Source organism: Eschrichtius robustus, chromosome 7 (genome assembly GCF_028021215.1).
Source record: "Eschrichtius robustus isolate mEscRob2 chromosome 7, mEscRob2.pri, whole genome shotgun sequence".
NCBI classification, from domain to species: domain Eukaryota; kingdom Metazoa; phylum Chordata; class Mammalia; order Artiodactyla; family Eschrichtiidae; genus Eschrichtius; species Eschrichtius robustus.
In genome coordinates, this window is record NC_090830.1 from 108,271,596 (window position 1) to 108,285,552 (window position 13,957).

The 13,957-nt window shown below is 55.7% G+C and overlaps 1 protein-coding gene across 1 annotated transcript in view; it reads right to left on the reverse strand.

Annotated features, from left to right (window-relative positions):
* SLIT1 (slit guidance ligand 1) overlaps positions 1–13,957 on the reverse strand; it is a 164,572-nt gene that overhangs the window by 50,603 nt on the left and 100,012 nt on the right. Inside the window, exons 5-10 of the mRNA XM_068548291.1 lie at positions 6,670–6,741; positions 5,160–5,231; positions 4,469–4,540; positions 3,367–3,530; positions 860–1,007; positions 202–273 (exon numbers count right to left, since the gene is read on the reverse strand). Of these exons, the coding sequence (XP_068404392.1) occupies positions 202–273; positions 860–1,007; positions 3,367–3,530; positions 4,469–4,540; positions 5,160–5,231; positions 6,670–6,741 (600 nt within the window). The remainder of the gene's footprint in view (positions 1–201; positions 274–859; positions 1,008–3,366; positions 3,531–4,468; positions 4,541–5,159; positions 5,232–6,669; positions 6,742–13,957) is intronic.

Below are 13,957 nucleotides of genomic sequence, written 5' to 3' on the forward strand. Positions count from 1 at the left end.
TTAGGCCGCATGACAGCCCTTCGAGGAGGTCGCACCACCGCCATCCCCATGTCACAGATGAGCCTGGTACGAAGGCCAGATGATGGCTTTGCCGAGGGCTCAGCCACGGCAGGCAGAGTCAGGACCAGCCCCGGGGCTGTGGCCTGCCTGCTCCAGGCTTAGCCCCATGCTGACCCCCAGGAAACAGCAGGAGGCACTCACATCCTCCGAAGCTTTCTGTAGGGAGAGAAGGCTCCGGGGGGGATGGACTTGATCCCATTGAGCTCCAGGCGGCTGCAGAGAGAAAACACAGAGGAAGAACAAGGGCAGGTCACCCCACCCCTGCCGTTGCCCAAACCAGACCCTTTGCCTGCCAGCCCCTGCTCCCACCCTCCATCTGGAGTAGGGGGGGCGGGCACAGACAGAGAAAATGGACAGGTTTTCGAGCTCCATTATCCCAGGCTGCCATGGCTGAAAGGGGCTCACGAATGATGCTATACTAAGAAACCAATTCTTTTTTTTTTTTTTTGGCTGCACCGCGGGGCTTGCAGGATCTTAGCGCCCCGACCAGGGATTGAACCCGTGCCCCCTGCAGTGGAAGTCCTTCCGCCAGGGAAGTCCCTAAGAAACCAATTCTAGCAGACTCACCCAGCTGGGCTGGACAGATGGACCACAGAGGGATACCCCTCTCCAACCCTCCAGAGTTGCCAGCCTTGGGCAGACAACCTGGCCCAGCTGAGGCAAAGCATGTCTTCTCCGTTTGCACTGAGGGGCCTCAGGGCAAGCCTTGGGGTAGTGCCTGCACTGGCTCTTCACTGGACCACCACAGCCTGGCCTGGCCTGAGGGGTGCATCCCAGCGCCTGCCCTGCCTGTACTTACATCTCCGTCATGGTCTCAGGCAGGTTGGCGGGGATGGCGGTGAGGCCTTTGCCACGACAATCCACAATGCCATTGCTACAGGTGCACATGGCTGGGCAGGAGCCGGAGGAGAGGGTGCAGGAGGGCACGTGCCCCGCCTCCCCCTGGCCTGTGGAAACAGTGGGCTGTGACCTCAGGGGGCCCTGGGTCAGGACCTCCCTTCCTAGATACGGACTGATGGATGGGGACAAGGTGTTTCTCTAGATGAGGATGAACCAGAGGAGATCACCAAGGACCATGATGTAACTCTGCGGGTGCCTGGTACATAGCAGGTACTTGTTTGCTGAACTTGAATCTGAACTGTGCTGCATGAGCATGTGATTTGCACGCTCAGAAATCCTACCCTCAGTTCTGAGGCTCCAGGTTCTAATCCAAGTCACTCAACACTTCTGGCCTGAGTATGACAAGGACCATGTTTATTGAGCACTTACTCTGTGCCACATGCCATAATAAGTGTTGTACAGGCAGTATCTCGAATCCTACTGCAAAGAGCATGAAATCATTGTGGCCACTTCACAGGTGAGAAAACTGAGTCCTCAACATTAATTAACTAGCACATGGAATTCACACATCCTCAACATTAATTAATAGCACATGGAATCTCACCACATAGGTGGTGAGATCAGGGTGAAGCCCAGTGTCTGATGTAAGGACCCACACTTTTTAAAACCGAGGTATCATCGGTTATGCCAAGTGCACCATCGTAAGTGTATAGCTGGCTGAATTACCACATGTGGGTACCGCCACAGAACCACCCCCTCGACATGGAATATTTCCATCACCCAAGAAGCTTCCCTCATGCTCCTTCCCTGAGCTAGCTGCTATTCTGAGATCTATCATCAAAGATTTGCTCTGCTTGTTTGTGGACTTCACATAAAGGAAACCAGACAGAAGGCTCTCTTGCATCTGGCTTCTTTCACTCAACGTAAAATCTCTTGAGATTTACCCATGTTGTTGTGTAGTTTGTTCTTTTTTATTGCTGACTCATAGTCTATTGTATGTATATGCCATCATTGGCTAATCCAATCTCCTGTTGGTGGACATCTGGGCAATCTCCAAGTCTGGGATATTATGAAAAACGCTGCTTGGATGTTCCTGGACGTGTGCTTGGCAGAACATGTGCACATACCTAGCAGTGGAGCTGCAGAATCACGTCTCACACACACCGCAGCCCTGAGCACAGCGGTGTTCGAGCGCAGTCTCGGGGGCTGCCGGTGCTGAGGAGGAGGGGACAGCCACCCCACCCCACCCCCGAGCCTCACCCTGAGGGGAGGAGGCCCTAGCTCTGTGTGGCTGGCGGGCTCAGATCCACAGGCTTGGGAGGAATGGGAAGCCCCTAATCCTCTGTCACGGATCTGTGAGCCTGTCATTCACTCAGCAAACATTCCTTGAGCATCTATCTCTCTGTGTCAAGTGTGAGCAAAGTACTAAGAAATGGCCAGAGAACACAGCACAGGTACCCATGCTTTCATGGACTTTGCAATCAGTCTATGCGGGACTCCCTCTGGGGCCAGGGGAGGCTCCCTGGGCCCTGCAGGTTGAGGAGGAGGAGGGGGCAGCAAGGTGGGGAGGATGTAACCAGCAGGGACACAGCCTGCCAGGAGGCCAGGGTGGGAGGCACCCGCTCCCGGGAGGGGCAGAGGCAGGCACGACTGAGACGCAACCGTGAGGAAGCCACCAGGCAGAGGAGGCAGAGGTGACCTCGTCCAGCCTCGCAGAGCTGGAGGGCAGTTTGGACTCTCCTAGGAGCACTGAAAGGCCAGGTAAGGACAAAGCAACCGTGGCCAGCCCAAAGCTGTGGGTCTCGTTAGGTCTTTCTGGCTGCAGTATGGAGATTGGAGGGGCCAGGAAGGAAGTGGGGTGGCCAGGCAGGAGGCTCTCACAGGACCCCAGGTGGAAGATGGAGGTACGGACTCCGGAGTCCATTTCACTTCGAACCAAGGCCAGAAGGCCCAATTTAATGACTTTTCAAGATAGCAGGGGTGAGACAATGGGGGATGGGAGAGGTGGTAACAGGAGGGGGCAAGGAGTGGGTGGAGTGAGGGGTGGGAGGTGAGGGGCGGGAGCACCGGGTAGAAGCAAAGAAGCAAAAGGGAGACATTGGGTAGAAGGGATGGGACAGAAGGGGACAATGGGTAGGGGACAGGAAAGAAGTGATGGGTAGGAGACAGGAGGGGAAATGCAGTGGAGGCAAGAGGTGATGTGGAGACACAGGTGATGGGTGAGACCACGGATGGGGAAGGAGGAGGAGAACAGTGAGGACAGGACACAATGAGTAGGGACAGGAGAGAACACGGGTGAGGGCAGGAGATGCTGAGATGTCCTCATCCCATCCATGGATGAGGACAGGAGGTCACGGGTGGGCCAGATGTTAATGCGTGGTGACAGGAGGTTAGTGGGAGGGAACGGGAGGTGGGGCAGGGGGCAGGCGAAGGGCAGCCGGGAGCCCCAGCAGGGCCTGCACCCACCTGAGCAGCTGAACTCACTCTTCTGGACCTCGGCCACTTTGAGGCCGCGCAGGCTGGCAGGGCCCGAGCACTGCGTGAAGAGCCCGATGGTTGGCCGCTGCCTCAGCCACTGGGAGAGCCAGGCCAGGTGGCAGTCGCAGAACAGGTGGTTGGAGTGCAGGCGGCTGCGGGGGGAGGGAGGGGTCAGGGTGGCTCGCGACCTACCTGGGCCCCCAGCCCCTGGCCGCACAGCGGGAGCCCCTTCGCCCACAGGGCAGGGGGCCGAGCCCCTGGCCGCACAGCGGGAGCCCCTTCGCCCACAGGGCAGGGGGCCGAGCCCCTGGCGCTCCACTCAGTCCGGGCACGGCCTACACACAGTCAGCTGCGCGGCTCAGCCCTGACTTGGGGATTACCTGCAGCAGCGGGAAACTTCCCAGCAGCTGCTCCTTCCCTCCCAGCGGGCTCGGCGGGTGAGAGGGGGCACCCCTTTGGCTGGAGTGTGCCCAATGAAGATGCACCTCACCGAGCTCACATAGACCCACTGCCCAAATCACTTAACTCATCTTCAAACACAAAAACAAATCATTTGTTGTCCCAGGAAAACATCAACTATAAATGACATTCCAGACCTACTAGAGAATGGACTTGAGGATATGGGGAGGGGGTGGGGTGAGATGTGACAGGGTAAGAGAGTGTCATGGACATATATACACTACCAAATGTAAAATAGATAACTAGTGGGAAGCAGCCGCATAGCACAGGGAGATCAGCTCGGTGCTTTGTGACCACCTAGAGGGGTGGGATGGGGAGGGTGGGAGGGAGGGAGATGCAAGAGGGAAGAGAAATGGGAACATATTGTATATGTATAACTGATTCACTTTGTTATAAAGCAGAAGCTAACACACCATTGTAAGGCAATTATACTTCAATAAAGATGTTTAAAAAAAAAAAAATGACATTCAACGTCCTTCCGTTGTAGATCACCTCCCCCTCCCCCAACTCCACTCAGCCCCCGCCCTGAGGTGGCCTGCGGGGGTGCAGAGGAGGCTGAGCTCCTTCCCCTCCGCCCCGGCACCCCTCCCCTGCCCGGCACTGTGCTCGCGGCCGGCCCGGGCTGACTCACAAGGTCCGCAGCCTGGGCATGTGGTTGAAGCTGGACACGGGGATGGTGGTGATGCTGTTGTTATTCAGGGTCCTGAACGAGGGAAGCCAGAGTCACTGAGTGTCCGCCCAGCCGCAAGCTGCGCGGGAAGGAGGGGCACAGCTTCTCCCTCACACTGCGGCTCGAGTCCACCCTCGAGGTGACCAGCCCTGCGCTGGACCCGGGGGCTACGCCGGAGAGCCACCCTCAGGGAAAGCCCTGAGCTGTGATGAAGAGGCAGCTGCACCACAGACCCCCCAGGCTGGTAGGACAGGGGAGGTAGGGGGTCCATAGAAGGTGAGGATGGGTGCAGGCTCAGGCTGGCCTGGAAGAAAGCGTGGGGTTTGGACAGACGGAGGGAGAAAGGGGAGGCACTGCAGCCTTGTGTGTTAGAAACTCCAGAGAGACACGGCCACTCGCCCTGGGCTTCATCACGAGCAGTTTAAGCCTGGGTCACACTGCCACAGGCATGACCCCAGGAGTACACGTCCTTCCGTCCTTAGCGACAAGTCTAGGAGAGCAGAGAGCACGGCCTCTGCCCTGGGCCTAGCACCCACCTCCCAGGCCTCCCGCCTCCTGTGGGGCTTCCCAGCCCGAACGCCAGCTGCCTGGGCCTCAGCGCCCGTGATGGCCAGCTCTCCTGCCTCCGTTTCCCTTCCTATGTTTTACTTACAGCACTTCCAGCCCCCGCAGAGCCCGGAAAGCTCCTTCCTCAATGCAGCTGATCTGGTTCTTGTCCAGCTGTCTGTGAAGCAAGGGAAGGTTATAGAGAGGATGGCACATTGCCTACAGTGGGGATGTCCAGACATTTTGATCAACCACTCCATTAGTTTAAAAAAAAAAAAGCCCTGACCCCAATCATTTGTCCAGTACATATGTGTCGATCCAAATAGTAAATGATAATAAAAGCTTAAATTCTTTATTTTTAGTTAAAACAGTAAGTATAAATAAGTTATATTATACTCCTCTCCCCAACCTTGCATATTTCCTGGGGAGCAGGCACCGCCCCCACTTTGGAGACCACCTAGAGGGTGCTTGCTGGTGGCCGTAAAATCAGAGTCTGTCACAGGAGCCATGGCAGCCACAGCCGGAAAACAGATTTCAGCCTGAGTGCCAAGTGAGAATGACTCACAGTGGCTACCTGGACCGCTGCTTCCAGAATAAACTGAAGCTGTGACTGGGTTCCTTGGGAAAGAATGCGGTGATCAATTACCAATGTCTACTACAGGCACGAGGGTCAGGGAGTGACAAGCATGCCAGGCATTTGCCATCACTATGGCAGTCAGACCTGGGGTGGGGTGGAGTGTAAGCCTGGACCAGAATAAATCTGAGTAATAGAAATAAACCATTATATTTAAAGAGCATTCGGCTTCCCTGGTGGCGCAGTGGTTAAGAGTCCGCCTGCCAATGCAGGGGACACGGGTTCAAGCCCTGGTCTGGGAAGATCCCACATGCTGCGGAGCAACGAAGCCCGTGCGCCACAACTACTAAGCCTGCGCTCTAGAGCCCGTGAGCCACAACTACTGAGCCCGCCGTGCCACAACTACTGAAGCCTGTGCGCCTAGAGCCTGTGTTCCGCAAAAAGAGAAGCCACCGCAGCGAGAGGCCCGTGCACCACAACGAAGAGTAGCCCCTGCTCACCGCAACTAGAGAAAAGCCCGCGCGCAGTAACGAAGACCCAATGCAGCCAAAAATAAAATAAAATAAATAAATTTTAAAAAATATCATTCAACAAAGTGTATTTACTTCCATATCTCATTTAAACCTCAGAGCAAGCTTGTGAGATAAATATGATGTCCCCATTTTGCACAACAATATATAGAGGCTCAGTGAAGTTAACTGACTTGCAGCAGCTTATACAATATGGACCTGCAAGAAAACATTCAGACCCAGCTCTCCCCACCCACTGCAGGGCAAGGGTACAGAGACTGTCCATTGCAATGCAACAAGAACATCACCCAACACCCCACAGTTCATGACACTCCCTTCAACCTGGCCCCCAAAGGATGCCTGTTTCCTCCAGCCCCAGACTGTTCCAGAAGACCATGCTGGCACGAGCCATCTCAGAGCCCAGACCAGCTCCTTGGCTGCCTGGACCACAGGGCTTGGGGAGACCCATAAAGATGCTGACAGGGGTGGCCCGACAGTCCCCAAGCCCCTCTCCCTCCCAGGCCCATACTCACAAATTTTTGAGGTCTGTGGCTCCACGAAAAGCCTTTCTGGGGATGGCTTGGATGGTGTTCTCACTCAGGTCCCTGCGAGGACAAAGCCAGAGGGAGAACACTGTCAGAAGAGGTTTCTCCAGAGTGCCCTGAGGAGTCAGGGAGGTCAAGCAGGCCAGACAGTGCCCAGACCAGACACAGCTGTATCCCAGCACCTGGGACAGTGCTTGGCATGCAAAGATCACTGGGTAAACATTTGTCGAATGAATGAATGAGTGAATAAATGAGCTGGAACTCGGTCCCCAGCCACCTCCCCTTCTCTGGGCAGAGGGGTTGCAGCTGGAGGGTGCAGCCTGGGGCAGCAGGGATCAGCTCTGCCAGCCCCCAAGCCTGCCCACCAGACCCACCGGGGTCAGCTCAGCCCCCAAGGCATCGTCCAGGGCTGCAAAGGAGCAAGCAAAGAAGGAGCTTCTCGACGGGGCCCACAGCTGCCCTGAGACCTATGGCGAGTCTACCTACCGTTCCTGATCTGTTTTACTGATCAGGAATGGGGGCTTCAGAAGAAGGCACAGCTGGACCCCAGATAACCCAGCCAGTAGGTGGCCCACCCAGGTTGTGAACTCCAGGCTGGGTCTGACTCCAGATCCCGTGGTCTCGGGGACTGCAGGGAGCAGGGCTGCCACTGAGCCTGGATCCACACGGGGGGCTGAGCACGCTGGCCTAGGGACTGCCGTGCTGCATCCCTGCCCTGGGGCTTGGAGGGCAGGGACCTCGGAGGACTCCATCACCTCCCCATTATTAATGTCCTGAAGTGAGGGAGAAGGCGTTGCAGGGACTCAGCAACTCAGCTTCTGCTCCCCAGCAGGATTGGGCCTCAGGCACCTGTCCAGCTGCCTCTCCTCCCTCCCTCAATCCTCACTGCAGACTTTTACAAACGCCCCTTTGCTTCCCACCGTGCTGATAACAACCGCCCCCCCAACGCCTGCACCGTCCAGCACGTCACAAGCACGCCTGAGCCTCGCACTAACCATGGGACAAATACTGTTGCCGTCTCCCTTTCACAAAGGACGAGAGGGAGGCTCAGAGAAGTTCCACAGCTTTTTTGAGGGAACACTGGCGGGTGGCGGCTCCAGAATCTGAAACTGGCAGTCAGGTTCCAGAGCCTCCCCTCGCACAGCAGCCCTGGGAGGAACTGCGACCTCAGACGGCCAGGGCTGCCTGTCCCCACGTGGGACGGGCAGTTCTGCAGACCCCTGACCCTGCTCCTGGGCCAGGCCCATGGGGCTTTGACCATCTCCATATTTTCAACCATTCACCCCACAGGCCTCAGGGTTCACCTCAAACCTGAGAACACAGCCCACAGGGCCACTCAGCGCACTGTCCCCTGAGCTGCGGGAACCGCTCCCCTCTGCCTGGGTTTTTCTGCTGAGACAACAAAACAGAAGCACTGCAGCAGAGAGCATGGGGCCCTGACCTCAGAAAGGCAGGTTCGAATCCCGGTTCCCCACCTCCTGGCTGTGCATCTGTGGCTCAGCCTTTCCCTCCTGAGCCCCAGTTTCCTTGTGTGCAAAGTGGGGGAATAGAAGCCTTGCAAGGCCTGCCCTGCAAACCCCCCAAAACCCTGCCCCCTGCACAGAGTGTCAGCCAACCTCTGTGAGCTCCCTCCCCTCCAAACCGCCACCCCTCCTGTCCCCCAGCTAACCGGCCCCAAGCACCTGTGGTCCAAAGGGGCTTTGTCACCATCACACCCCCTGTTCCCTGCTCGGTCTCTCCTTGAAGGAAAGCGTCTCAAGCCTGTGACACAGCCTCTCCTCTCTCTCCTCCAAAACTACATTCCCGCTGTGTCTGGCTTCACTATAACCGGCCTGTGTCTGTCCCTTAATGTGACAGCAGCTTCTCCCCCCTCTCCCCCCGGCCTCCCAGGTTTCAGAAAGATGGAGGGTGCCCAGGAGTGGGGACCTCTGGCAGCACCCTCATCTCAGCCCTAGCTAGCAGTTCACCCTTCAGCCAAGCCTGGGAGGAAACTCTGGGCTGACAACTCACAACCATTATTCCGTTTAATCCTCACTACAATCCTGCAAGGAAGGTTTCTCCTTTGTATCGACTAGTTTATTGACTTAGGCCAACCTTGTTCCAGAAAGGCTTTAAGGTGACTTACAGGGATTTATAAAACAGCAAGAGAGCAGGAGTAAAAAGTAGGGCAAAGAAAAGACAAATCAATATCGGACACCAAGCATGCAGCACCACGTGATCCACACAGCTGCCTGGTCGGGACAGGGGGTAGGTTCTAAGCTTTCTGAGAGCTGATGTGAAAAGGGAAAACTGGTCAGTTAACTGCATCCCCGATATATGTATAAATTCAAAAGAACCAGTTTCTCGGGAGTAGAGCTGTTTTGGGCACTAAGATGAGACAAGAATTTCTCCAGGGGTCTTTATGAAAAATGACTGTGTGTCCTAATCAATAACGCTAGATCCTTACAATAAATGGGTTTCAAGTGTCTGTTTCTTATAATAACATCACATCGAAGTATGATTCAGGCAGAGCAATTCTATAAGGATGCACACCGGGAGCTAAGTGGGGAAGGACAGGGCAGGAACGGTCTGTCAAAGGCAGGAGGCATCGAGCCTGGCATAATCCAGGAGCAGCTGAGAGCAGGAGGTGCTGGGAAGAGAGTGTTGGCAGGAAAAAGCCTTGCAGACCAGAGAAGGCGACAGGTTAGACCAGAGAGGGGTGTGATCTGATGGCCTTTTAGACATGGCTCTGGGGCACCAAAACTTATAGAGAAAAGACGCTGCCCCCAGTGGACACCAAGTGTCAATTATTGACGTGAGGGTCCAGGGGTGGGTGTGGATCCACCAGGGCCAGGCCACAGTAGTGAGCTGGTGCTCACACTGTTAAAATGAGTAAAGGAAACTGAATTTGAGACCTTAAAGAGGCCAGCCTCTAGACCAGAGGGAAACAGGTGAGCCTTGGAAGGCAGAGGAAAATGCAGAGTGCTGACAGCAGAGAGGGTGGTGGAGAGAGCCCGAACTCTGCAACGGAAGGATCGAAGTTCAGTTCCTGCTTCTGCCATTTACAGCAGAAGTTACACGCCTGAGAGCTTCAATTTCCCTATTTGTAATATGGGGATTAAAATATCTACCACGCAGGGCTTTGAAGAAGATTAAGAGAGTTCATGTAAATATTTACGCTTCTGTTCTAGTATCTCCATTTGGCAATATTTAAGAAATGCTGGGGACTTCTTTGGCGGTCCAATGGTTAAGACTTTGCCTTCAAATGCAGCGGGTGCGGGTTCGATCCCTGGTCGGGTGGGGGCTAAGATCCTACATGACTCGGGGCCAAAAAACCAAAACATAAAACAGAAGCAGTATTGTAACAAATTCAATAAAGACTTTAAAAATGGTCCACATTTTTAAAAATCTTTAAAAAAAAAATAAAAACTAAAACTCTTAAGAAAAAAGAAAAGAAAAAAAGAAATGCAGGCTTTTGTCCCACCTTCATTAAGCACAGTCCGCCTATCCCTTTGCTAAGGTTCTGACTGTTGTTTCCAGTTATCTCACTAGGGGGCGCCAAAAGCCCTCCCCGGACTTGGGTGCTTGCTCAGCCATTTGGCAAACCCAAACAAAGCTATTCTTTTTTTTGCCCCGTTGATCCCCTACCTGGTCAACAACTGTCTTGTCTTTCCCAAACCTCTTTGAAATAAAGTTTCTCATATCCATTTTCACCAGGTTGGCATGCAAACTTCAAATGTACCACCTACAACTTTTCTCATCATATTTTCCCAGGCCCTGAGCCTCCTTTTTCTCCCTGAAACTTGATCGATGTTGCCCTATTCTTCTCCCTCGGTGACCTTGTCAGAGACCCTGAAGTGAGGTGCGTGGCCTGGGGTGTGTCAGGGCAGAATGAGATACACTGAGAGAGGCTATCCTGGAAGAGGGAGGGCTCTGGAGCTGGAAGGACAAACCAAAACCCGGAGCAGCTGGTGGCCCGATCCTGGCCAGGGGGAAGCACAGGGCACAGAGCCACAGGGCGGACAGCAGCTCAGAAGGACGCCTCAGGCAGGACAGCAAGAAGCAGATTCGAGAGCAGGGATGCAGCAACCAGACAAGGGACCGGCTGGGGACAGATTCTATGAGAAAGGATAAGGTCCTAGATTTCTGACAAGCTCCCAGGGGATACAGATGCTGCTGGTCCAGGAAGCACACACTGAGAGGCCAGGGCATAGAGGAGAACACCCACAGCTGAGTGTCACCCTGGAGACTTGGGTTCAACGAGCCCTGTCTCACCCACTTAAATCATGTGGTCTTGGGTGAGCCACTAACCTCTCTGGACTCAGTTTTCTCATCTGCAAAATGGGGGTGAGAAGTGGTACCTACCTTGCAGGCTCTGATGTGATAGGCACTGGGTGCTCTCACCCCTGCCCATGACTCCACATGTGCTGCCGTTCCTTCATTGCCTCGAATCCCTCCTGCCACAGGACCTCTGCACTTCCGTTCCCTCTGCCGAGACTATTCTTCCTCCACTCTTCAGGAGGAATGGTAACTCCTATTCATCCTCACATCTCAGTCTACAGACACCTCCTCTGATGGCTCCCTCTGCTGCAGGTTCCCAGGGCCCCGACGCTTTCTCTTCTCAGCACTAATCCAGGTTTATAATGAAATATTTGTGTACTGGATGTAATAAAATACTGATTTTTGGTTAACATCCATTTCTGCCTCCAGACAGTCCCTGGACACCTGGTGCGTTGCAGAGGCTCAGTAATTTTTAGCTGAACTGAACTAAAGTGGATCCTTCCATGATTCTCTTGCTCCAATCCCTCTGCATTTTCCAGATTAAAGCAAGGAGTTAGGACAGGCCATGTGACTGAGAGGGAAAAGCAGGGGCTTGGGGCAGGATGGCTGGTTCTGTGTGAACTTCGTGAGACCAGACCTCTCCCCCGTGCACTGGGTATGGTTGTACTTGCTCTGCCTAACACTCACCCAACGAGTGAGGGCTCTGAAGGGGGCTGGGGGGAGAAGCACTTGTTGCCAACGGTGTTATAATCGACCCTGCCCTTCCCTTCATCCATCCTTATGGAACTTCAATAATTACCCTCCATGGCTCTGAGGTGGTCCCAGCAGCACGAGCAGAGAGGTGGGGGAGCCTCTGAGGAAGGTAAGTGACTCTCCTAGGACCCACAGGAGGACAGGGAGCTGGAGCCCCTGGGGTCCACCCGGGGGGCTCGAGGTAAGGGTGCTGCAGGCAAAGATCCCCCTGCCTGAATCCCACCACCCAAGATCAAGGGCCCTGAGATGCGAGCTGCTGCCGGTACCCCCACCCCCGGAGTCTGGGACACCCCAATGACCCCAGCTGGGTCCCCCTTCGCTGAAGGGAAGGGGGTAGCAAGCCCACAGCCTGGCTTGGGCACCACCCCAGGAGCACCGCCCCTCCTCCTGCACACTGCCAATCCCTCCAGCCTCTGCCAGGGCTCGGAGAGGCAGGGGCTAGAAAGCCGAGGTCGGGACCCCATGTTCTCTCTGCTAATCCCCCTTCACGCTCTAACCAGATTGGATCCTGCTGGCAGACCGGCCTGAGGGGATCAGCACAGGGGGCGTGTCCAGCCGGGGATGCTGGGCACCAGCCAAAGCCAGACTCAGCATGGGCTCCTGCCCCTCCCTGCCGGCCCCACTGCAGAGCTGGGGGCCTGCTCTGTCTGCCTTTCAAGCCACACGGAGGCTCTGGGCAACCCGGCCTGTTCCCTCGCCCGACTGGTTACTCTGCGCTCGCCCAGTATGGGGCTGGAGGAAACCAGGGCAGCCCGACTGTTCCAGGTGACCTCGCCCAGGGCTCCCTTAGCGGATTAAGGACTTGGGCCTTGGGCCTTGAAGCCGGCCACGTACCTCCCACCGAGGGACCTCAGGGCAGTTTCCTAACGCCTTGAGCCTCAGTCTCCTCCTCAGTAAAGTGGGAATGACCGTGGGGTCATGGGGCTTAACTGAGGCTGTGCGTGCTGCTCTTGGCCGGGGCTGGCAGAGTCAGCTGCCACTGCTAATTGTCTTTATGGGCCTCGGGGCGGGGGGGCCAGGGAGGCTCAGGGTTGAAAAAGCCAGGTCTAGGAATCAGGGGGATGAGGCTGGAGGCTGGCTCTGCCAGCAGCCCGCTGTGTGATCTCGGGCACGACTGGCGGTTAGTTCTCAGCCCCTGGGTCTCCCCTTCCAACAGCACTACCTCCCAGTGAGGTCGGGAGGATTAAATCACACACGGGTGGGCCCAGCTCCGGACAGCCTCCCTCATGCTGCTGCTGCGGCTGCTAAGTGCCGCCCAAGGACCCTCAGCTGGTGACTCAGCACCCACATCTCTGGCACCTGAACCAGCAGCAGCGGAGCCACCTGGGAGTTTTAGAAATATGAACTTTCTAGCCCCGCCTACTGAATCAGAATCTGCATTTTAGTAAGATCCCCCCAGGTGATTCATATGTATATTAAAGTTTGAAAAGTGCTGGGACTTTCCCGGTGGCGCAGTGGTTAAGAAACCGCCTGCCAATGCAGGGGACACGGGTTCGAGCCCTGGTCCGGGAAGATCCCACATGCCCCGGAGCAACTAAGCCCGTGCGCCACAACTACTGAGCCTGCGCTCTAGAGCCCGCGAGCCACAACTACTGAGCCCGCGTGCCACGACTACTGAGCCCACGCGCCTAGAGCCCGTGCTCTGCAACAAGAGAAGCCACCGCAATGAGAAGCCCACGCACCGCAACGAAGAGCAGCCCCCGCTCGCCGCAACTAGAGAAAAGCCCGCACGCAGTAAAATAAATGAATAAATAAATTTGAAAAAAGAAAAGTGCTGCATCTGACAGGGGGAAGCTTAAAACTCTTCCTGTCCCCAGCTAGGGCTAAAGCAAAGGGGTTGTAGCCCCTGTACCCCCAGCTTTTCAAACCCAGGGGCAGAGGAGACAACTCCCACTCCTTAGGGGGCGGGATGGGAGGAGACTGGGACACAGGCACACCCACTGGGTGGAGAGAGGGAAGAGCAGCCTCTGACCTGTCACCTGTGGCATGCCACTGCCCACCTTCATGGGGAACAGAGGAGGTGCTCACCAGAGGCAGGGCAGTGACAGCCACGACATTAGTACCACCGCCCTCCCTACATTCCTGCTGGGGTTGGGGCAGGGGGACGCTGCCTGAGAGGCGCTCAGCTCCCCCATGCCAACAGGAACCACTGCTCCAGCTCAGGGCCCCAGGCCAGGGGCTGGGAGACAGAGCCCCAGGGGGCTGCTCTGTACCCCAGATCCCTGCTGCAGGATGCACGCCAGGGCTGGGATGCACCCGCATC